The 26,566-nt window shown below is 30.5% G+C and overlaps 1 protein-coding gene across 6 annotated transcripts in view; it reads left to right on the forward strand.

The window, feature by feature from the left end:
* The first annotated feature begins 1,829 nt into the window (after positions 1-1,829).
* Positions 1,830-26,566, forward strand: part of LOC143225475 (uncharacterized) — a 48,598-nt gene continuing 23,861 nt past the window's right edge. For all 6 annotated transcript variants that reach the window (XR_013013871.1, XR_013013872.1, XM_076454945.1 and 3 more), the window contains exons 1-9: positions 1,830-2,002; positions 8,316-8,430; positions 9,495-10,422; positions 15,355-15,505; positions 16,128-16,272; positions 19,958-19,998; positions 20,251-20,329; positions 24,654-24,799; positions 25,850-25,996. Coding sequence is in view for 4 of the 6 variants with exons in the window: in XM_076454945.1 (XP_076311060.1) it covers positions 8,364-8,430; positions 9,495-10,422; positions 15,355-15,505; positions 16,128-16,272; positions 19,958-19,998; positions 20,251-20,329; positions 24,654-24,799; positions 25,850-25,996 (1,704 nt within the window). In the remaining 2 variants the exon portion in view is untranslated. The remainder of the gene's footprint in view (positions 2,003-8,315; positions 8,431-9,494; positions 10,423-15,354; positions 15,506-16,127; positions 16,273-19,957; positions 19,999-20,250; positions 20,330-24,653; positions 24,800-25,849; positions 25,997-26,566) is intronic.

The raw sequence follows: 26,566 nt of genomic DNA on the forward strand, positions 1-26,566 counted from the left end.
AAGAATATCTTACAAAGTAAAAAAAGAGATGAAAATGTTTATTAATAACAGAATTTCATTGAAACAAATCAACGATGAATGAACAAACAACATGTAATGACAAAAATTACTTGTATAGCACAATCATGAATCAACAACACAAATCTCTTCCTTTATAAGTCATCTTTCTGTAATGTAACTAAAGTACTTAAATGTACTAAAGTACTTACAAGAATCAACGAAAAAAAAAAGGTGAATTTTAAAGTTTTATTTTGACTACACTTTAATACAATCTAAAATTCTGGTTACTTTTCCAGGACGTCTTTCTATCTGTTTTGCTTATGTAATCCAATACAGTCGAAGTTACATTTCAATATTTCTGCATTCTTACGTGACAATAAATCAGTAACTTCCTAAGATCAGATTAGAGAATTAACAACCAAGTGTAAAAAATAGGCTTTTCTTTGAATTTTACTTGTAGTGAATGTAAAAGCATTTAGAGACATACTCAAAGCCAGACAGCTGATAACAGAAAATGAGTATAAAATGACCGTTTAGACAATCAAGAGACACAAGAAAGATGAAAGATACTGCTAAAATAACTTAATTAATTGATAGGTAATGTTCTGAATTACTGTCCTTCTCCAAAGTTTCTGTCTGCATTTATTGATATAAAAACCCACATCTTTTCATACTTAAAGTCTATTTGTTTGTTTTGAATTTCGCGCAAAGCTACTCGAGGGCTATATGCGCTAGCCGTCCCTAATTTAGCAGTGTAAGACTAGAGGGAAGGCAGCTAGTCATCACCACTCACTGCCAACTCTTGGGCTACTCTTTTACCAACGAATAGTGGGATTGACCGTCACATTATAACGCCCCCACGGCTGAAAGGGCGAGCATGTTTGGTGCGACCGGGATTCGAACACGCGACCCTCGGATTACGAGTCGAACGCTTTATCACGGTTGGCCATGCCTGGCCTAACTTGAAGTCAATCAGAAACTTTAACATTGTACAAAAATCTCTATTAAAATTATTCAAAAATACACTTATAAAATATATTTATGTTCCGTAATATAGACAAATTTAGTTTATAACATATATTGATTACAATGCAAATTGTGTTTGTGTGTTAATCTATAATATTTTTGTATTATGAGTCTTTATTTACTACTCATTAGATATGTGAATAGCTTGAAATATGTGATAATTTTGGTTAAACATTTATATTACATCCATATCTTTAGTGTTAATCGTTTTTTAAACCGTAGAAAATGGTAAACATATCGAATGTAATCATCCAAATAAACATTTTGAGTTTTAAAAATACTTTGTTTTTTCTATTCTATATAGTTATTAGTCTTGATGCGCTATAAAATATAAATTGTAAAAATGAGCATGGTCGCATTTACGCAAAGGCGATCACGTGGAGATAGAGGTGGCAAAAGTAATCTCCCTTAAACGGCACTATGCCCTAATACACTCCTTGCAAATGAGCATCTTATTGAATATTAAACTATTTTCTCATTATAGTAAAAGTCTGAATTGTCAGAATTTGAGTGATGACATCCCAATTTAAAATTGTTTGGAAATAATTCTTTACAAACACGATGTTCGTAATTAGTTTATTTCAATTTAATTTAATTTATTAGCACACTACACTTACTTATGGAATGTCAGTTAGTTATCGATATAATTTTTATACATATTCAGTATTTAAATCTATCTATCATATTCCATGTATGATAGCCTAAACAAAAAAAAAAGAGTGATCATAATATGTGTGCGTTTACTTAAAACACTCGCCTTAAACGTGTTTCTTGTATAAGTGAAATCTGATACATTTTCTTTTAGAGAGGGCGCAAAGATAGCTTTTGACGTCAGTACATTAAGCGAAAATTCCTAACATTTTTTTCATTCATACGACTTTTGTGACCGAAAAGCACCTTTGAAATCTTTGCTCTTAATAAATTTAATTGTGAGAGATCCTCTTAAAGAATTTGTGTCGTGATATTGTGAGGAAAAGTGAGTTAGTCTGTGTAATTTATCGATATATTTTATTCATTTGTAGTATTGTTTCTTTTGCTGTAATTAAAATATATAAGTGTATAACAATGCACCTAGGCTTTAGTTTTATCATTAGGCCTAGTTACTTGCTTACTGAATATTAAATACAAATTGTAGTAGCAGTTACTACGATTGTTTACTTGTGCTAGTAGCAATACTGTTGACACTCAATAGTAAACAACATCAGGTTTAACATAGAGAGCTTTTATTTGAACGCCCCTATACTTTACGAAACCAGCTAGATTCTCTATAAAATATATGGTAGTTTTTCATTTCAAAAACAGTTAATAAGTTCGTTTATAATAGCGCCATGGAAACTAGATTACCAGTTTATTCTCACCAACATGCACTTAGAGCAGCCGTAAGAATTATGTGATGCTAAACACTGTTTCATTAGGAAAATGTTATAAACTTTAATTAATTCGTGCTTAAAAGTAATAAATATTAATTGTCCATCCATATTATTATTTTGAAAACTTGAGTTAGAAACTACTAATTTAGTTTGCTTGACTTAACCAATATTTTTAAGTTATGTATGTGCATGTGCTTTCACTAGAGTTTTGCTGCTCTAAATCGGTAATCTTTAATCAGAATGACAAAAACTGAAAGTTGTCTACTCTTGGGTGAAGCTGTAGTAAAAGCATCAGACCTATAGCTCGTGAATCTTTGTGTAGATGTGATAAATTTTGGTTAGAATTGAGTGTTTTTGTGAAATAACTTTACACATGTGCTTTATATTTAGACCAAATATGATATGTAATTGTTAGTTTGTAAAGTTCTGTTAGTGTACCAAATTTGAAAAAGACCAGGGAACTTGAGTACATTTTTTTTCATTAGATAATGTTTCTGTACTTTTGGTGCATAACAAAAAGGAAAAAAAAATAGAATTGGATTCCAGTTGAGCACATCCACAGAAAATATGTGATATATAACAACCTTCTAGTACCAATTCTAGTGAAATTATAAACTAAATCTGCCTTACCTGTTATTAAAAGAATATAATAAGGTTTCCTTTAATGTATAGAAAGCCCTTAAAACAGGGTAAATCTTTCTGTATATAACTGTATATAATATACTGAATATTGAACACCTAACACAGATAAATGCTATTAAAATTCTTGGAATAGGTTGGTCAGATTTTTTTAACCATAATAAAGGACACTTCAATTCAGTACAAGGTATGAAGGGGGTTCTGAAAGATACTTTACTGTGAAATAAAGGCAATTTTTTAAGAAATATGTTTACACGATACTAATTGAAAAATTCATTTTTCATTATTATTGAACATTTTTCTCCAGTTCATATTGAAATAAGCATTTAAGCAGTTTTTATACTTAAAAAGCAGAAAATGAATTACCTAAGTAATTTTGTCAATGAGTTAACCAATTTAAACCAATAAAATGTAGAGCTGGCTTGCATGGGCAACAAAGAAAACTTTATTACATATTATCAGATTATATGGTAACTTTACCATAAAAATAAAGGTAATAGTTGTTATTGACAGCTTATCACACACCTTCTTATAACTTTTATACCCTTTGCTTAAAACAAATTATGGCTAAGAATTTTTTTTTGCAATAATAGACATTATTTTCTGATTTTGGAAGATTCTGTAAGTGCAAAATATTTAGAATTTATTATCTGCTTTATGTTATATTGGAAAACGTAACTATTGAACAATTTCATCTTTATGTGTGACTTAAAATTATTGGTACAGAACACCAATACTACAAGCCTTAACAGTCCCACCCACCTGGAATTGGCTGATTCCAATGTATCTCATTCAAATAATCATGGAACATCCCTACACCAATAAGAGAATGACATATTATCTTGATGCATGTAACCTCGTTTGTTCAATTAAATCAAATCATTATTTCTCACTTTGCTATCACGTGTACCATTTATAGACCAGAGGATATGGTATTCCTTTTGGTCTCATAAACGTGGGGCGAAGACAGTATGACAGTATTTTCTACTGCCACTAGAATGGTACTTGGATACCATTGTTGTTAGTGTGATTCTGTTTTTTTACATCCGCATGGATGTTGGTTCCCTGTGACCTAGGTTTTAGATTATAGTTGACTTATTGGCAGTAGGACCCTCTTTCCTACTCCTACATAGATGTTAGTTCTTGATGGCTAAGTTTTGGATTATAGTTGACTAACTGATGTCAGGTTCCAGGTTTATGATGACTTTGGTGTGTGGTTCGTTTGCTCTAACCACTACATAAAGAGGTACATCCTTCTACTTTCATTCACATTTATGTACTGTGGGATTGATATTCATCTCTGATGTGGTTTAGAGTCACTATCCAATCATAATTCTCTTTCTGTTGAATGTGATGCTCTCTATTTCTGCCTATATCTGTAACAGTTTTTCCACACTGGAGAAAGAGTATACCTGGTGGAGAAGTGGTGCAGTTTCTTATATATTATATTCTAACTCCAAAGATCTCATTGGAAGTGTTCTTTGGATACTTTTGAAAAATGCTTCTTTCTTTCCCTTGTTCCAGTTCCTCTACCTGTCAAGTGTTAGGTTCTAGCTGTTTATGTGGAAAGAGGTAATGTACTGTATTGGAAGTTATAATTTTCCTATGCTGAAAATGTATTTCTAATAGGTACTTACCTATGTTCATACTTTCCACCCCCGCTCCAAGCAAGGAATAGTGCTTCCATTTTCTGTCTAAATAAGTGATGGCTTAGTAGAATAGAGTAGAGGGAGTCACGTGTGTCAAGAGAGTATGCTGCATTCTTATTGAAGAAGGGATGTTGCATGATGGTGTAGATGTGAAACATATTGGAATTGCTCAATTCCAGATGTATGGGCATGCTCAGAATGTATTTTTGAATATAGGGGCAGCACTGAATAATAACTTTTTTATGCAATAGTAGTTAAGTACCAGTTGGAAATGCCTGAAGTGGGGTTATGAGGTTTGATAAAATAAGTCTTGGACATTATTTGTCACACGTGACAGTTATATATTGCATAACATATATTCATTTTGTGCCTCTTTCCTAAATTCTATCAACAAAGACAGTGCAACTTTGTCTGTAATATTATATTCAGGAATTTATTCAATATTATCATTGGAAGTCCAGATCAGTTATAATCTGCTTACAGTATCATCCACCATTTTTCATGGTTATATTCAGTGATTTCTAAGTTGTCTTCATCTTAGTATATACTCAGTTGAAACAAATAATGAGTGATATCCTTTTACAGTTACATGATTGTGGTAGAGCAGGGTAGTTAGTGGTATTTATTAATCAGTTAATCAACAACTCCAGTAATTGATTAGATTCAATTACTTAATTAGTACAATGTTCCTTAAATCATGGTACTTGCAAGCAAAAACTAAAACTGAAACTCTAGTCGGCAGTTTGACAACATTATCAAAAAAAAAAAAATAAAGGTTGGTGGCAGGTACTGTCAGACGGTTGAACAAGTCAGTATTTCAATAACAAAAAGCATGAAAGTTTGGGGTGTATGCAGCTGGAGAGCTGGATTTCCTATAGTCAGCAGGTTGAAAATGACAGCACTTTATAGCTTTAGTAGATTTTCTTCACAAAGATTGGGTCAGCAAGTTTGGTTGCAGTACTTTTGTTATTATTTTTTATTATTCCAACTATTTGAGTAACAATAACAAATTTAACAAATTCTAATAACAGTTAGTTGGTAATTTTTGTGACAATTACTATAATCATAGTTTTTATTAACTTGATTGTTATAATAAACAGATACAGTAATTTTGATTACTTGATTTTTGTTAAAGCTTGAGCAACACTTTGATTCTTTAATGCAAATCACAAGCAAATTTCTTCAGCAATAAAGTAGGAATACATATCTGTGTTTTTATCAGTCATATTAATATTAAACAGCAACTTAATCAGTAAAGCTGAAGTTCAGTATTTACTACAGTATGTATGAAATATTAGACATGATGCTTTATACAGTGATTGAATTCAGATCAGTTTCTTTAAGAATTTATTATGAGCATGTTAAGTATAATGAACTATGAGAAGTTGCAATTGGATGAAAAACTTTTTAGGTAAAATAGTTCAGGCTATGTTAATGATAAAGATTTGTTTGACACAATGCATGTTAGAACATTTTATTTTTGTTAGATTTGTGAATGAAGAAGCTAACAATGCTAAATTTAAATAAATACAAATGTTGGCTTCACTGGAGTTCAGTGCTTCCAGTAGTGCTGTAGTATGATCTGATGTATCTATTATGAAAGGTACATAATGGCAAGATCATTTTTAGTGATTTTTGTGTAAACCTGAATGAAGGTAATTTTTATGAATACTATTTGGCATTTATTTAACTATATTTAACTTTTATTATTGATGCTGTCACTTTGAATTTAGGCAGAAAATGAAAGCACTGGTTTTCAGTGGTGGGAAAGGGTGGTAAGTGTGAATGGAGGTAGGTACTTGTTGGAAGTACATTTTCAGTATAGGAAAATTATAACTTCCAATGCAATACATTACTTCCACTAACATAAATAGCTATAATTACACATTGAACATATAGAAGGATAATGTTAAGTCAAAAGATAAGCATCCTATGAAGGTATCCAAATGACGTTTCCAAAGAGATATTTGGAGTTGAATATTGTATGTGGAAGACTGCATTACTTCTGTACTTTGCCCAGTATGAAAAATGTGTTGCAGATATGGGCAGAAATAGGGAATAGTACATTCAATAGTGAGAGAACTATGGATAGTGATCTGTATCACAGTATACATGAATCTCAATCCCATATTACATAAGTGTGGGTGAGAGTAAAAGGATATACTTCCAGTTGTAGAGTGGTTTGGGCATGACAGACTGTACATGACAAGTCAATTACATCCCAAGCTCATGCTGTGAGGAATAAATATCAATGAGGGGGTAGGATGAGGATCATCAGTCAGTAAGTCATATACAATACTAAAACTGGCCACTGGGAACCAACATCCTTGTTGGCATAGGAAAGAGAATCACAACAGTAGCAAGTCTAATTCAGTTCATTCTCTAAGATAGAAGCGCAGTGAAAAAAGAGTACCTCTTCTCAAGGTGTTCTTTATCAATGATTTTAGATCATACTTAAAGATAATGAAATTGTTCAACAGTGATTATGCCCAGCATAACTTAAAGCAGCTAATAAATTCTCAATATCTACACTTACAAATTTACCAAAATTAGAAAATTATGCCTGTTAAAATATCTTAGCCATGATTTTTTTATTCTGTGAAGCAAAGGGTATAAAAAGTTGTAAGGTGTGACAAAACTATCAATAACAATTTTTATCTTTAATTCTATGGTACAGTTGACACACAACCTGATTTTCAGCCTTCTGTCTTGATGTCAAACAACTTAAGGGACAAGTTGTTGTCATGGTCTTACAAAAAGGCTTAAATGTACTGTTATTTTTCAATTAATCTTCACCTGTAATGCCTGTCGAACAAATATTGATTTGAATTAATTTTGCTATTTCAACTTTCTGAGTTTGCAAATTTTAAATATAGTTATTGATTAAACAATCTAAACTGACAAAGCAGCACCAGATAAGTCATTTAATAATAATCTTTAGAGATGGTTTGAGCAGCCTACTTAGAGTTTATTGCAAATCTAATAAAGTAGCAGATTATATATATATATATATATATTTCAAAAAACTTATGCTCAGGTATTCAATGATAACAAAACTTTGTAAAAATGTGCAGTTGTTATTTCATTAAACATGTAAGAAAGTTTTGTTACCCCTCCAAGCTACATGGAAGCTTTATTAGTCTGAAAGTGATTTCCTTGCCAACAAAATTAATTAGGTAATTAATTTTCTGCTGTTCTCTTAAGTATAAGAGCTGTTTAAATATGTTTATTTTATTATGAATTGCAGAAAAATTTAAACATTCATTAAAAACTATGTTTTTCAAATTGTATTCTGTAAAAGTATTTCTCAAACAATTTGTGTAAAATATGTCTAGGGACAAGATATTGGCTACAGATTGCTAGTTGGACCAAGGTAATCTGAGTTTTTGAAGCATAACATAAATTTTTGAAGATTTATTTGCATCCTGGAAACCTTCAATCTTTAAACATAAATTTAGCCATAAAATATAATATGAAAACAAAAAATAACTACATTATAATGACAAGTAGCCTATAGTATAGACACAGGTAATTTGCACTTTTGAACCTGTTGATTAAGAACAGACATAGTAACCTACAATATTTTATTCAAAAACAATAGTTTTATATATTCTGTATTTTTCACTTCCAGGAATGTGCATGTAAAAATTTCATCATCCTTGTCTTGAAGACAAGAAATATGAAAGCAGTGAACAGTTCAGTTGTTCCTTATATAAATAGTACTAAAAGGATTCTTTGCCAGACAGGTATGTATGTAACTATTGTATAACATTATGAAAAGAGCCTATGGTGTGCAGTAATATCATTTAGTTGTCTTTAGTTTTCAGGCTAAAATTTTGTCTGCATATGAAAATGTTCAGACATGTTTGTCACATGAATAATTGAACAAATTGCTTTAAAAATGATTGTTTGATGTTAGTGTTCAAACTCAAGGTATCGGAGTAAACATAAATAAAGCACTCATATAATTATTTTTTAAGTACCTAATTTAAAAATAAGCTAAAATTAACATTTGATAAAACAGGTAAAGAAATAAATGTTATTTCTTTCATAAGTTCAAAGTTCCTTATGCAAAATTTTTGAAAACTAAAATCTAAAACAAAAATTTTATTTTATAGACCTTTGAATAAATTTAGTCAAATATTAAATAAAACTGAAGATGTTAATATAATGAGTACTTACAAAATTGAATGTGAATGTGGCTGTATACACATTGGTGAAACTGAAAGGTTTATAATGTAGATTAAATCAACTTAAATGTTAAAAAAGTAAAAGTAAAAAATTTTGTACTAGCTGGATATACAAGTCATATGTATAGATTGTGTCATTCAGTAGGAAAAATTATTTTGGCTCAACCAAATGGTACAATGACTGGAAATATCAGAAAAAATATAGATATAATGAAACATGCTAAAAATATATCATATCTTAAATAAGGATAAAGGGTTGGGAAGTCAACAAAAATGCAAATGGTATAATCATTAATTTAAGTTCAATATGTAAATTAAGTAGTCAGATGTGTGTGTATACTCCTTCCTATTAGCATCACAGATTTTGATTTTACACTCTTGAAGATGATACAATTGGACATAGAAACAAGTAGAGTGCCTGTTTTAAGATGATTGCTAGTCTCAGAATAAAGTGTTTAAATTACGTACTTGAAAACTTTGAGTGTTTTAATCATTTGATTGTTAAATGTGCTACAGGATGTACGAGTGTTACAAAATGTATCATCTTATAAAAATGAGACAAGCTATTGTGACACACTTGCCATGTTTGTTTACAACTGTAATTTTTATTTTGTTATTAGGCTTTGGACAGAGTTTTTCTGGAAGCGAGACTGACGTGTCAACTTCTAACGAAAATCTTACAGCTGAAGAGAAGAATGTTCTTCGCAGTGGTGTTCGACAAGAACCACAAGGAGAAGAGACTCTAACTGATGATATGGATGCTGCCTTGTCCAACACACTTGTCATAAGAAATAATAGTTCTATTGATGGATACACATCTCCATTTTATGCTAAATCCAACTGGGGTAATAACAGTGTCAGTTGTACTGCAAAACAGAATCTGTGGATTGAAGGATCTGCTCACTTTGCAGCTGTAAATCAAAGTGAGGCTTTACAAACAAATCACCAGTTAAAGGAAAATATGAACCGTGCTGATGTTTCTCCAATTCTAAAGACCAGTGAAAACAATGTTCCTTGTTCTCCCAAAATCTCATCTCATCATATATTTTATCCTTCACATGTTAGTAATACCCAGTTACCAGGGTCTCCAAAACAGCTTCATCAGTTTTCTCCTGGCATTTTTCAAGCATCTTCTTCAGCTGCGACAACTACACATACTTATACCTACTCATCACCTCAGGGAGGTCACTCGTGCTATGAACTCCCTGTTCAAGATCTGACTGAAATTCCCAAACATTATCTAGATCAATCAGAAGTTTTAAAACATTTGGCTAAAGAAGTGCATTATCAACAGGTACCGAATGATTCATATAATTTTCCTCCACCTCCACATTATCCCAAATGGAATATGGTGACTATGCAAGAAATTAATGATTCTGACTTTTGTAAGATATCCCCTATTGGTCTACTTCCCATGAGAGGTGGAGCAATTAGTGAAAAGCCAGGTGCCAGAATGTCAATATCTCGATCTCATCCCGACTTAAGCCGCTTAGAAATGGGAAGTAAGTTAGAAGACCCTGGAGTTAAGATACCATCAGTTAATGAAAGGTATGTAGTTGTCTTTCTTTTTATCATGAATAGTAAAGATGAATTTGATTTCTTTCTCATAAGCAATGATAAATGTAAATAAGACATGTTTATAACAATATTTAACCAAAACTATTACATTAATAAAGGTAATTTTTATTAAACAATAAAAATGTTTAATTTTAAACCTAAATAGACACTTCATGATTACTTGCCATGCAAAAGATTGTTGGATTTATCACAGCTATCCTTTATGCATAAGAATAGGAACCAAAAACATCACACTGAAATGAAATATAGTTTATCAAATTTACATACTTCCTAATAGTTGTTAAACAAATACATAACATACATTGTTCAGTAGTCTTGAAATTCCAAGAAAGAATTATTTTATGAAGGATTGTCTATATTTATGTTTTCAGTGCTATTTCTCATATTGTTCAAGTTCATATTTTAAAGCATTTCATTCCATCATTAAATCAGATCAGTTGTAGGATGAATATAAAAATTTTATATTTTTTTCAACATTTATCATTGCTTTTTCTAATTCTTATGTGCTTAGAAAAGAAAAAAGTCCAGTTATCATAACATTCGACCCTGTCTGTAATCTTACTGTCATTTTGTTATTTGGAGCAGTCTCATTTTTTTCTCAGTGGATATTGTTGTTACTAAAAAAAAACATGCCAGTGTGATGAAGTTGAGAATATAGCATGGTAAAAAGATAATAAGGATGAAGAATTTGTTTACAAAGTCTCTTGTAAGTCAAAGCTCACAAACTTTCAGCACACCTCAAATTCAATGGAGGGTATTATAGAAAGGGTGATCAGCAGTTGATTAAATAAGGGTTAAGTTCTCCAACAGAGCTCTGATAAATTTTTGCAATTTTAACCCATTTAGGCATGGTTTTAAAAGTTGTCATTTGCATACAGTGAAGTGTGTCTGAAAAGTTTCTCAAGAGTTTTGGCCCAAGACCTACCTTGCAATCTTCTACATGTGAACATTAGATTGTGATGCTGTTTAAATTGTGGCTTATTTCAGATTGCTAGTTGTCTGTTGAACAATACAGGCCTTAAGTTGTTATCTGAGGAATATTTTTAGTTATCTCAGACAACTGTTAAAATCATGCTCTGACAAGTGTAAGCACATTAAAGTGTTTTAAGAATTCCTGATTAGATTGGGTGTCATACACAGTATATTTTACAGCTTAGCATCCAAAGACAAAGATTGCTTTAACATAAAATATCAGTTACATCTAGCAGTGTTGTAATCTATACCTTTCCAACTTTATTTGACAAACAATACAGATGTAAATGAGCAGAAACAATTTCTTCCCATGTTTTAAAATGGGGAAAACATACCAAGATCTTGCTAACCCAGCAACTTCTGATTTCTTCTTTTAATGTGTACAAGTTGTAGCGACCATGCCAAAATCAGGAAAATGCAGTAACTGCTCCACTTCCACTTTTAAACTTTCCTACATTCCTAATATCAGAAGAGACATTAAGTAATTGTTTCAAACTCAACTTATACTTTTTTTCTAATGCCAACTTTATGTATACTTTCATTGACATCAAAACAATGAAGGATCTTATTTAAAAAAATTCAAATGATCTTGTAGGGAATTATATGGTAATGAAACATACACCTACAAACTGAAGTCAGGAAACAAAAACTAAAGCATACTTGTGAAATATAATGCCATAAGTTTGGGTCATTAAATACTGGAATTCTGTATTTTACTTGGAATTAAGCTACAATTTTGTAAATCTGTAAATTAAAGGAAGACTTTCATAGTAAGAAAACTTATTCAAAAATTAAACTCTGTAGACAAATAACTGAAATTGGTAAACTGTGGATGCTTTTGTTCTGCTGATGCATGCTACCAATAAACAATACTTCCACTATGTCCATCTTTTCTAGCTGCTTTCATAACTCTTACATCATTTTTAATTTAACACATTTCTATATCTTTTGTAATTCCTCACTTTCTAGCTTTCTTTCACATTCTACAATGATATGTCCCCTCGGTGTAGATTCCTGTACATGGTGAGGGGGGAACCTCCCAGGAAATGTTCTGTTGGTTCAGTTTATCTCCTCTAGGATCTAAACATCTACTCACGTGCTTTCCATGCATGGTGTCCCATGAAGGGGAGGAGAGGATCCTGATGGTTGAGGGATCCAACCCTAAGACATCACTTTGGCCTCTAATTCCTGAAGATGGGTGGCCTTGGGGTGGCCCTCCATGGGTCAGTCAGCTGGTCCACTTGGGCTAGGGTCAACAAAGTACCAGTGTTGGATGTTTTCAACAGGTGTTGTGGACATTGTATCTGATGCTGGTGTTTGACTGTGGATCACTGGTCTATGGCTCTGCCAGAACCTCAGTTTTAAAGATGGTGGATCCAATTCATCATCAAGGACTTCAGCTCTCCACTGGGGTGTTTCCACACTTCCCTGGTTCAGAGCTTATACTTAAAGTCTCATGAACCTTCTTTAAATTTCTACTGTTTGCATCTGTCTTTACTGTATGCTTCAAAACTTTGTTCCTTACCAAAGGATCCTGCCTAGGGTTGTGTTTTCTTTCCTAGGTGGGCCATACTTTTTCAGAACAAACAATCTGCCATTGCTCCTTTTGGCCCCCGTATCCAGGTGCAATTGAATGAATTGGGTCTGTTGTTGGATAACATTGCTGTACCCACTGGTAAGCCTATCCCACCATGGCTTCTTACAGTCTCCAAATGTGACCTATCTTTAAATCATCTGAGAAAAGTAGATAGTCCTGATTGGAAATACTGTATGTTATTTGCTGAACATCTTTCGATCCATCCTTCCATTCCTATGTATACAGATGGTTCGAAATCAAGTGACTGTGTGGGCTCTGCCGTGATTTGTTGTGGTTCGGTGGTTGCATGCAGAATCTCCTCTATAGCTTCTGTGTTTACTACTGAACTGTACACCATTTCTTTTGCCCTGGATCACATAGAAGCTAAGCAGTACTCAAACTGCACTATTTGTACTGACTCAGTTTTCTACTGGCCCTGGAATTGTTTCACATTAGTTCACACCCTGTTCTTGCCGATATTCAAAACTGACTGGCCCATTTCTCTTAAACATCTGCTTCTATCCAGTTTCTCTGGATACTGGGCCATGTTGGTATTCTCGGGAACGAGTTTACCGACATGGCAGCTTAATCTCTCTCCTTTAGCACTATCACTGCTGCGCCTGTTCCATACATGGACTATGGTCCTGTATTCGAGGCTTGGCTCTATGCCAGTTGGCAGTTGACTTGAAGTGAGCAACATGAGAAAAAGCTTTTCAAATAAAACCCTATATTGGACTTAGGCCATTTGTTTCAATAAGGATTGGAAATAGGAAGTTGTTCTAACTAGACTAAACATTGGTTACAGTTTTTTAACTCGTCATTTTCTTTTATCTGGGACTGATGCACCAGTGTGTTGTCTGTGTAACACTCATGCCACCATAAGCCACATTTTACTGTCTTGCCATCGTTATGGCTCTCAATGATAGCACAAATTTAAATATGTTCTGTCCCAAGGTTTATCCATAATGTTAGACAGTGTTATTGGTGATGTGACACTGTCCACCTTGGAAATGTTTTTAGTTTTTTAAAGGCCATTAATCTTTTTAATGCTATTTAAGTTTTTTAATTTATACATTAGACATTTTTTAATTTGATTCCCTTTTAAGAATCAAAGTCCATCTAGTTCGATTTGATATTAGAAAATGGCTGTAACATCAAATAACTTGAAACCAGAACTGAAAGGCCAACTTCAGGTGACTAACGCTGCTGTTTGAATTACCCGTTTGAACTACTTGTCAGTCATTGTGGTGAGTTATAATTAAAATTTTGCTGCATTTTGAAACTTTTACTACTTTACTTTCTGAAAATGGCCATAATGTCATAACTTAGAACCAGGACTGGAAAGGCCAATGTCAGGGGAGTGACAGTGGTTTTTTAACTTACCTGTTAGTCTTCCTGGTGATTTATGATAATTACAATTATGTTACAGAAAGTCCTTTAAAACTTGTATTACTGTAGTTTTTCTCTTACTGCTGTAGACTGGATGTAAACATTGGTTATAATGCTATTGATGTTCTTTTTAAGCTTTGTTTTGGTTTACCTTAATTTCCTTTCATGAATTGTGCTAAATTTACTTTAATTTTAATGTTTTTTACTTGATGTTTGGCACAGATAGTGAAGCTGCTTTGTGCCATAAAACACGAAATCAACCAACCAGCAATGATGTGGCAGTAGTATTGAAACATTGCTCCAAATGTAGCTTGCTAAATTTTCAAAATTATTCATTGCTGATCAAATAAAACTTTAATTGTAATTATTCTCTTGTTAGGGAACCAGTGGATATTAGCACTGACTTAAATGCATTTATATGTGAGAATATCTAATTAAAGAATTATAAGCAGTTTATAAATATTATGAAATCTTGTGAATGAGATATTGGAAAAAAATATAATTTGAATTATGTAAATAATAAGATTAACTTTTAATCTTAGTGTTTAGGATTTTGTAATGTGAATTATAATCGTGTTGTTATTATGGAAATGATGACAGAAGAATGTATAAAAGTGTGATTAGTAATTGTCACAATGTAAAGTTGTAATTTTATTCAAATAATGTTTTGGGTTATTTAATAAAGAACTGATTTAAACCACTTTATTTTAAAGAAGTATACTGATATTAAGTTGTTAATAGCCAAAACCTGTGATCTTAGCAGAATGATAAAAATTTGTTCCCAAAATACTTGTTACTTAGAATTTATATGAGCAAAAACTTATTATCCATTCTCTTTGATATTTGAAAATTCAGTACTGTATATACAAGTTTAAATGCACAAATCATTTACATTTAATAATATTGACCTTTGTATCTTATTATAACATACAAGTTCTCCAGCATAACAAATTTTTCCCAAACAGACCTAGAACAAGAGGCCGAGTTGCAGTGGAAGTTGATTCAGAACAGTTCCCTCTTCAGGCAGCTCAGTTGATTGACTTACTCTCTCATGAAAATGATGCATTAAAAAGTGAATTGGACATGTATTATAAGAAGGTCTCCAAACTGCAAAAAGTAGGAACAATTATTTTTGGGGGTGTTAGTTAGTGCAGTTACGGTATTTCTGTATAAAGGGGTTATTATTATTAGGATTATCTTACCAATAAACTTCACTGACTGTGAATGTCTTTAATGAGAGATTTTGTGATTAGTCAAAAGTAAAGAAGCTTACAAATAATTATTAGTTGTGCCGAAGTACTTTTACTTCATGTAAGAATTTAAATACCATAAGTCCCAATCCATTTGTTTGTCTCACAGATACATATAAAAATAGCAGTTATTTTTGTGGTTAAAGAACTTTAGTAATCTTACTATCTTTTATTCCATATAGTATCTAGCACTCTTAATTCATTGATGCCTAATTTGAAATTTGTTACTGAAACTAAACATATATATTATTTCAATAAAAGATATATTCTAATGTATTCATAAACATGATCTGAGTTAAATTAGAAACAGTCCAGTTGCTTAACTCCTAAAATGCTTTTCAGCAAAGTCTTTTGTCTCAGTATAAAAATGGTGAACAAACTTTAATTGAATTTAAAACTGCAGACACATAGGTACTTTGGAATATTTGTATAAATTGAAAGTTAACCACTCTGTTTACATGGTTAATATATGATTATTTTTTATGTAGTTTGAACTGGAGATTCAGAAAGTCCATCAATCTCATGAAGAGCTAGTGCGTTCATCTGAAAAGAGAGAGAAATTAGAACGTGCAATTAGAACTCGACTGGAAATGGAAATTCGACGTCAGCGAGAGAATAATAAAGAAATAAAAGGTAAATTTTTTTATCTAAGTATATGAACAAGAAATATTGTATCTTTCTTATTAAATATATATGTAATTGTTACATTTATATTCTCTTAATTTCTGCTAGGAGAAATTTTGTTATGTATATAGTGGCACAGTTCAAATAGTGATATTTCAAACAGTCTATTAAAGAAACTTCTTGCCTACTTCTATCTAAATTTTTAAGTGTTTTTTGTAATTTTAACTTTATTTTTTGACCACTTTTATACAACAGGATGTTCGGAAAGTCACTGTGCACTTATATGTTTATTAACAGACATGTTTCAATATAGAATACAGGAGGTAAATATTAAATATGAATGACAATTATAAACAATGTTGAAAGTGACCTCCGTTGGCATCAATACAGGCCTGAATCCTTCTTATTTTCTTTCTAAACATCGCTATCAGTTGCAGGCTTGAAATAGACTGAATAAAATATGATTACAAAACTGCACAGTAACTTTCCAAACACCCTGTACAAGCCTGATGAAAAAGTTAAAGCCTTTGTTACAGGAAAATAGATATTGCATTTCTACAAAATTTCTATTGCTTGTTTGTAAGCAACTACTTATAACAAGTGAGTGAGAATATATCAGAAATATCATGTGCATCAACATACATTGAAGAGAAGTACTTGTTAATCTGATTTTGGTACATAGACATTTTTTATTTAAATTTCTTGAGTGTCTTTTAACTTTATATTGTATCAAGGATGATAATTGGCTGCCACTTGGCAGAGTTCTGTCATTTCTGTTTCATATTGGCCACCCACCCAAGTCATTTAAATTTGGTGAGAAAAATGTAGGGCCAGAGATGAAATACTAGTTCTAGTTTGCTCATTTCAAGATTTCTATGTCTTTAACCATCTTTAACTGTGTGTAGTTTTCACCTATTTCCTTAGACTTACACCAAATAGATATTTTGCTTTAATCAAATTATTTTTAGTGGGAAGTCATTTAAATTGAGCCTAAATTAGAGCTAAGATAGACATGATCTAATGAATGTTTGGGTGAACAAGCACTCAACAAAAGTCTGAAAATATTTTTTCAGAATTTAAGGATATCTAACAAATAAACAATGTGTTAAATGTCACACATACATGAATTATTTTCTGTATTATATACATAGGAGAGTAAAATCATGTGGTGTAGAAACTAGATATTTCAGACATTTTATTTCACCACATTGTACACTGCAATTTCATGAAAAGATTTAATCTTTGTTTTAAATTCATTAATAGAACAGTTCTGTTATCCTTTTATAGAACTGGAAGACAGAAAATGTTGCTTCAAAGGCATAAAAGATGTATTTAGTTTCTGTATTTACAGTAATCACGTTTCAATAACCAGGTTTTTAAACAAGTAATAGGAGTTCCAATGGGAGATAACTATTCTACTTGTATAGCTAATTTATATCTTTATTATTATGAGAAAATATTTATTGAAAACTACATAAATCCAGATATTTTTATCTTAACTTACAGATATAAAGATTTAATTAGTATAAACAATCTTGAAATAAATAATGCTCTTAACAATATTTATCCAACAGACATAGAAATTAAAATAATTGATAAGAATATCAATGTAAAGATTTTTGATAAAAGAAAATAGTTTGCCTTCTTTTAATAGTCATTTACCATACTTTTCTGTTATAAGCATTATAACTTTGTAATTGTTGATATATTGTAAAATTTATAATACATTGCAATATTTTATCAATAGTGTTAAAATACTAATATAAAAACTTTAAATAAAATTATTAAACTATTCTGTAACAAATATAAGAATGTATTAAGTAAATATAAAGAAATTTTTTACTAAACATTTCTAATAATTATTTTTAGCTATGATAAGGTGATTTAATAACTTGGCACTACTTTATGCAGATGTATACTTTGCTGCATATAAAGGCTTGTTTAGAACATAATAATTACAGTAGACTTAATTAATGGGTGGTGGTTGGTAGCTATACTAGTTTATTGAAACAAGTGGATGGGACCCTTCATACCAGTATAATTCATTTACTGGGCTACAAATTAGTGCCTTTCCACCATAATGAGAGCTGGAATGTTAACTATCCCGAATTGGAAGTATTTTATTTTTCTTATTTTTATTTTTCAATTAATTTTTTCTTTACTTTGGAGAGCAGTCACCTTCCCACAACTGTCTGCAGGCATTGAAGGGTGATATAGATATGGTACATTGTGGGTTTGAGCACCCACATCTTGCTCTCCTAATTTCTATTTGTATTTTATTAATTTTTATTCCTTTATTTTAATTTGTTATGTGGGACTGGAAATTTTGTGTTAAGACTAATAGATGGTGTGTTCCCACTGCAGTACAAATCCTACTTCCACAGTCACCTCCAAAACCTAGGGTACATTTTATATCCCACATTATAGATTGTACCATGGGATCCTTTCAATTAGTGCAGCATTATTTATTTTTTCTTATTTTTATTTCAACTTGTTTTTAGTTATAACAAAGTAATATAATTAGTCACAGGTTTGAATTTGCTGTTTTTAATGCAGCCCTTCCTTTTGAATATGTTTAGTAAACTCTGTCACTATTAATTTCCTCTAAAAATATATATATATAATCCATATTTGTTATTTAAAAGATTAGTTTGTAAAGTATTGTTCAGTAATTTGCCCTAGTATTGCTTCAGTTTAATGTGAAGTGACTAACTTAAGCAGAGCTGATTATTATAGTTATAAATACTTGTTTTATACATTTAATGTAATGATAATTTTGTTTAAAACTGGTGTCATTTTTGTAATTAGAAGATAATTTAAATTCACAAAAATCCACTATCCACTGATCAAGCCAGAGTAAATAACAAATATTTAGTGCCCCAAAATTGCCTAAAATGTGTCATAGCACATGATGCTTCTGGATTTCTAGCCTGTTGACTGGGACTCATGAGAAGCCAAGAATTTTAATTGCTATTTTCATCACTGCTTTATTATAATAATCTTGAAATTGCATTCATAAGAATAAGTAGTGACACAGTGTTATGTCTCTGCATCAGTATAATAGATATAGTACTTACAGAAATTTCTTGCCTACAACTAGTGGGTAAGAACTCCTCAGCAGCAACATTACATATATATCAGCATAGGTTAAGGAAACTTATTTTCATATGTTTTTCTCTCAGTAACACACAACTTTTTTAAAAAAAGAAAATAACAAAAATTATAGAAAAACAAAAGCATGCATTCATTTAATATATACTACACATTTATGTTTATTAATAACTTTTGTTCATATAACACAACTCCAGTGCTGGAAAAAGTAAAAGTAAATACTTGTTAAGTGTATATTTGTTCAAAATAGACTTAAACACAACATGTGAAATGTGAAGATAATGTAGAGATAAATGGTTATTAATTTATACTTATGTTTTGAACAGACATAGAATATTGGAATGTTACTTGTGAAGTGTTTGTGTGCTCATATTGTATTAAGTAGCTCTCTTGTTCAATACTTAATTTCTGTTATGTAAATTTCGTATTTTACAGATCTCATTTTTTATAGTTGTTACTTCATTTTGTTTGATAATAGTTTGTTCATTCAATGTTTATTAGTGTATCATATTTTAAAATTTTTCCTTCCTTAAATTTTTGTATGTTTGAAGTTTTATTTGCTTTTATCCCAATTTTTCTTCAGAGCAATTAGAAGCTGCCACATCTCAGTTAGCAAAAAGACCAGTAAGTGTTTATTTTATTAACCCAGTTATGATTTGTTTCTAAACATATGTTTATTTCATTCAGATCTTTAGTTTTCACATAATTTTGTTTTTATTTAGAAACAGTTAAACTACTGTTACCTGTTGTGCACTGTTCTTTAATTATTTTTTGTGTAGAGTAAGATGCTTTTGAAATATATAACCCTTTAAAAGGTTTCTGTAAGTTTTTGTAGATATTCAAGATAAAAGTTTTAAATTTTTTTTGGTTTTATAGCTGACAGAACTTGATGACTCAGAATTACAGAAGGAACTTGGAAGGAAAGATATGATTGTAGCCCAACTTCTTGGTCAGAGTGAGTAATTGTATATTTCATTTGTTTTATTCAGAAATAACTTATTTTAATGTATGATTATTTATTAGACAGTTGAGTTTTAAGATATTGTGTTGTGTTGCTTAAAAAGGAAATGTGATAGATGTACTTTCTTACGTCTTTGTTTACTTGATTGTGGCCTGCAGTAACTGTTATTGGAAAGTTAGTTATAAGTTACTCCAAATAAATTGGCCTACCGTATGTTATAATATTGGATGGAAGTACCCCACTTAAACTTTTGATGTATTGAGTACTTTACTCTTTCGAATAGCAATAGGGAACATGAAACCTAAGCACTGAAAAATTGCATATTTCATAAAGAAGTATTCACCTCTCACACACTTCAGCCATCTTTCTCAGCTCTTTAACATGTTCTGCCAAAGAGATTTGCATGCCACTAGCCTTGTGAAAACTCCTAAATAATTTAATGTAAATTTGTATCTGCCAATGATGATAAGGCAGCAAAACTCCTCTACCAACAGGAGAGTGAAACATCTCTATGCCCACTAACTCCTCCTATGGGGTTTAAAGTTTTCATTAAATTACGCTTTGTAACACAGATTTTGTTCCTGGATAGTATGTGTTATTTCTTAATTGCTTATGTTGTAAAAGTACATAAAATTGCCGTTATTCCCTTCAAACTTTGCTTTTGTGACCTGGATAATGAAATTTAGAAATTAATCTATTTCCTATGTAAAAACAGCAAATTTGCACTTTTCATTTACATAAGATCTGAATAAAACAACATATGAATCAAGATTTACATGTGTTTATGCTAAAGTTATACAAAAATGTTTAGAAGTGAGTAGTTTTTCAAGATTTGAGACTGTAACGTAAATCACTTTGACATATCAGCCCCAAATACAAGCTCCCATCATGTTTTTGTTATATGCTCCTTGGTAGCGGCATTCAATGTCCAGTATATTTTGGTGGAATCACTCGCCTTGCTTCTCTGAGTATGCTTCCATGTTCTCCTTGAAATTATCAAGATGAGTTTCAAGGATATGGACTTTCAGGGACATCCTGCAGCCCATTTTGCCATAGTTCTTCACTTCAGCCTCCACCAGTTCCACATAATTTTCAGTCTTGTGATTGCCCAAGAAGCAATTGAATGTCTACTAAAAATATATAAATATAAAAATAATGTTATAGAAAAGTCAAAAAGTCATGTGTAAGAAAAAGCCAAAACATAAAAACTGAAATTAAATGATTTGTAGTTTGAAGTTTTTACTTAAGATATCCTGTTTAAACCAATTTGCATCCTTAGCTATTATGATAGATGTTTGGTTTTCATTTTACCCACATTCTAAGGTACAAAATATATATATATATTTTTTTTTGGCTACGTTGTAGGTCAGAATCTGACATGTTCTGGTTTCTAGTTAGTAACATGCTCTTTTGAATTTATAGAATTTGTAAAATAATATACTCAAATGTAGAAAACTGTACTTCAAAACCTAAGTTATGAAGTTTGTATTTTTAGGTATTAATTAATTGAACAGGGCCAAATAACATGTAAAATCTTTTGCATATGACTTGTTTTTTCATTTACTTTTTTCAGTTGATTATGGTTTTAAATAACTGATCATCATATTGATAGTAAATGTAACATTTGGTGTAAAATTACATACTTGCTCATTCCAAAGTAGTTTTGGTTATGGTTTAGTCGAGAATTCTTTGTAAGTACTAGAAATATTGCTTCGAGACAATGGTATCAAACATTTTTTGGATTTTGTTTAAAAGAACATGCAGATTTTAAGTGAACAATAATTGTTTGCAGTGGATTATTCTTATCATGGTGTAGTGACATTAAAAACAATATTCACATCAAAAATAAATTTCCTACATATTTTTTTTGAACAGGCTTGGTATACTGCTATTACTCAGAATTGTCAATATCCCAATAAAATAGGTGAGACTTAGTATGTGTGTGTGATAAACAAAAGGCCATCTATAAGATAAGTTGAAAGTTTGTAGCAAAAAATATATACACTAAATGTTGTTTTCAAACATTTTTGTTTCAGTTTAGATATACAGTTATTAATTTATTTCTTGGATGAATATTATTCAAAACACCTGTTGATAGATTTTTAGAAATAAACTTTCTTAAGGCCTAAAAAATTAATGCTTTATTTCAGGTTACCCAACTGACCTTATGTAACAATAACTGACCCTGATTTGACCAACCACATGACCACTTTATACTTTATTTTTACAGTACTACTACCATTTAACACTCTTACCCCGTGTATCCTTTATTGTGCATGACACAAAAGTTTAGTGTTTTACATTCAAAATTTCATTAAACTACTTTTTGTTTGTTATTATACCAATTTGTATAGCATAAAATCTTTGTTAATAATCCATATTTAAATAGTATAGAAGTTTTGAGTTCTTAATTCTACAAGGCAGTATTAAAAAAAGAAAACCTGAATTTCCCCTTGTGTGACACATATGGCACATTTTCTTTAGGCATCCCCTTTCTCTATCGAACACCCCTTCAGAAAGTACAAAATCAGTTGTAAATTACTCACTATAAAATCGATGTTGCTCGGACAAACCATAATTTTTATTGCCTTCAGTTATGTTTGGTTACAGAATTATTGAATAGAAAATCAGACCATTCATACCACACTCACCTGTAACATCCTGTCTATCAGGATTTGTTAATAGTCTTTTTTTACACATGATTTTCTTATAACAAATGATGTATTGAATTGTTTTGTGAATAAATAAGTCAGTTCCTACAGCAATCCAAAAAATGGCTGGTTTGGAAGATTTTATAGAGGATTTTGTCACATAGTTAGAAAATCACAAAAATTGTGATTGTTAGAGGAAATTGTTTGCTTTTTGCATGTTATTTTGCCTATGTTATTTGATGCAGTATTTAATTAAAAATTTTTAGCTCATTATTACAATTAGTATTAAAAACAGGATCAAGTTTCACCAACATTTGACAGCAAGAAAAAGTTTGGGCAAGTATTTTATATCTAGTTTTCATATTTATTCTTTATTTATTATTATATATACATGCATTATTGTGACATGCTTACTGTAGCTCGTGGGTAATGTATAAATCGATAGTGTAGCATGAGTGATTGACAACTTATGACAACACAATTAGTTGTTAGATGTAGTTCAAAGGGAAATAAAAAAAATTTTCATTGTATATAGATGTAGACTGATATGAGATAAAGCTACTTTGTATGAACAAATGCAGTTTCATGTTACAAATTGAAATAATCCTAGAAAGAAAGAAATAATTTAACTTTTATATTTTGTTTGATGTTTTTCACTAATCAATCAAATTGACTCATCCTGTTTTGAAATAGCAAAGGATATAACAGATAAAATATAAAGTTTTATTGAAAAAAAACGTTTTAAATGTATATGGGATGTTTAAGGGATATTACACAAAGGAAATTTGAGATTTTTGAGATAAGGAAAAGTATTTTTAATTTTAACAGGAAAATTACTTAGCACATGAAGTATTCAAAACAAATATTCAACATATTTATGGACAAATCTTTATTTTACTTTGTTAAAAATACTTCATTTAAGAATATTTTTGTATGTAAAAAACTTATAAGGTTAACTGAAAGACTGAAATTTTGTAATGACACACAATAAATTAAAAGAATTATTAACCCTATAGATACATTTGAAAGAAATTTTTGTAGAAAGTAACAATGTGACAAGCAGTGAATTTCTTTAAAAAATATAACTTTGTTAAAAAAGAATAACTGTATCACATTTAAGTCTACTTGAAAAACAACACAATTGACTTTGTGCTAGAAATAGTTGAAGTTTCTTCAAATCTGAAAGAGTGCATGTGAAGATTTCTTAATTACTTGAAAGACAGTTTTATTTACTGTATTGTATAAGTTTTATTTTTATCTTATATAAAAATTCAAGCTTTTATTTGAAAATTATAAAATATTTATTAGAACATGCTCACGTGAACTTTTTTAAAAAATTACATTTAATTTTTTCTTACAGAATAAAAAAAATTTATTCTCCAATTTTTTAAGTGTTTATTATTTGGGAACCTTTGTTTTTTTGTGAATTTTAGGAGTAAACTTTCTCAGGTTTATATATGTGTAAAGAAGTAAGCATTTAGTTATTTGTAAATTTAATAGTTAATTTTAGCCTACTTAGCTGTACAACGTATAGCATTGGTGATATGTAAAATTAGCTTGTGTTGCATACATTTATTTTCAAATGAAGTATTGAGTAGAGAAGGATAAACTTTGTAGAGCTTGAATCTCTTGTGCAAAATGATTTTTTCCAAATTTTGATGTTTTAGACAAAGAGTTGATGGCTGAGAAAGAAAGACAAGAAATTGAACTCCAGGCCCAAAGAGCAACTTTACAAGAACAAAGGAACCATATAGACATCTTAGATAATGCTTTAACAAATGCCCAAGCTAATGTTATGAAATTGGAAGAGGAGGTTGGTATTCTATGAGTTATTCTTTAATTTTATTAAAAAGAAAAAGCGTTGTTTTTATTTTTAAATTTTTAGACTTGGTAATAATTACCATAAAAAACACTTTGGTTATTTTGATACTAATTTGTCAAAACACAATGTTAAGGGAAAATCTGACCATATATTAATATACAATAGTATAATAACTTGATATTTTTATCGACATGTATCCCCAAATTTTGGAGATCACAGCCACAAAAGTTATTAGCTTAAATGTTTATGGTTTTGAGTCTTTCTGTAAAATATCAATTACTGTATTTCACTATTTATTTTCAAATATTTTTAGCTTTGAAATTGGTTTAGTACCAACTTATTAATATTATTCTACAATATCTTATGCTAAAGTTTTAAGAAGCCAACAGCTGTATTTTTTTTTCTCTAATCCATATACCAATGTTTAGAATGTTTACTATGAAAATGAGATGCTATTTTCTGACTTTTTTGCTAGACATGAAATTAAGTGTGAAATGATATGTATGAGAAGAGAATCATCTTAATTTTTATTGAATGTGCATTTTTACGGAGACAAGTATTATGTGATTAAGATGTTCAAACACCTATGGTTTATCATGTTAAAGTAGTGGACCTCAAAGTATTAACAGTTTTTATTTGATGCTATTTATTAAATTAGCAGTTACTTTTTTTGTTTAATCAAACACATAATTATTACATATACTTGTACCTTTTAGTTACTGTGAGCATCTGAAAAGCCTTTTCATTGTGTTTTACTGTTAACTTTAACATAAACTCTTTTAGTCTTTATATTATAGCTTTAGCTGTGGTACTTTCTTAAAAGAAATAAACAAAAATTGTATTTACTTCTTTTCAGATAAAAGAAAAGTAATTTTATTATAAAGTGAACTAATTTTTAAATTATAATACTGAGAAACATAATTCCCTAAAATCTTGTTGTTTAGAAACTTATTCTGAAAGTAGATTTTTATCAGTGTATATTCTACAACAGTTACAAAGCTGTAGCATAACTAAAATGTTAATAAACTTTTGTAATATTAGTGTCGCAAAAAGCAAGTATATGTGGAAAGAGCAGCACAGCTGCAGAAAGCCTTAGCCAACTTGCAGGTTGCAAGTGACCGTCGACTGCAGATGGAGAAAAAAGTCAGAGAACAGTTGGAAGAACAAATTGCAAGTCTTAAACATAAGGTTATATTTTTGTATTGTAATTTTGTTTTAGGTAACTGTTTGTATTGCAATTGCTAATGTTAGTTTTGGAATTTTTGAAATGTGAGGTTTTCAATATATAAATATGTAGGAGCTGAATTCAGGATTTTTGATTCAGTTGTGTGTGTGTGTGTATATATATATATATATAAAAACTTTTATGACATGCTGTTAGTCAGTTATCAGTTATTTTAGTTATTTGTATAATATGACATATCACTGTGGTTAATTCTTTAAATCTAATTGTATGCTCTTTCATTTTGCCAGAATTATTTTCATGATATTCTAATAATTATTACCATACCTTATAAAGTGTTAGTTTTCTTAATTTGTTTTTATCTTCAGCATCAGATGTACTCATGTGAAACATTGAGTAAATAGCCTCAAACCTCTTGCTGCTGAACATTTGGTGATAAAAGGGTGTATGTAGAGAGAGTGTTGGTTGGCAAAGTTTCCTTGAATACTAAATCATTTGTCAGTGCCTGCTGTAATCAGTGCAAGAAACTTGAGTAATGATAAAATGAATTCAGTTCACATATGTGGCCTTTTCTC

This window comes from Tachypleus tridentatus, chromosome 9, assembly GCF_004210375.1.
Source record: "Tachypleus tridentatus isolate NWPU-2018 chromosome 9, ASM421037v1, whole genome shotgun sequence".
Classification (NCBI taxonomy): Eukaryota; Metazoa; Arthropoda; class Merostomata; order Xiphosura; family Limulidae; genus Tachypleus; species Tachypleus tridentatus.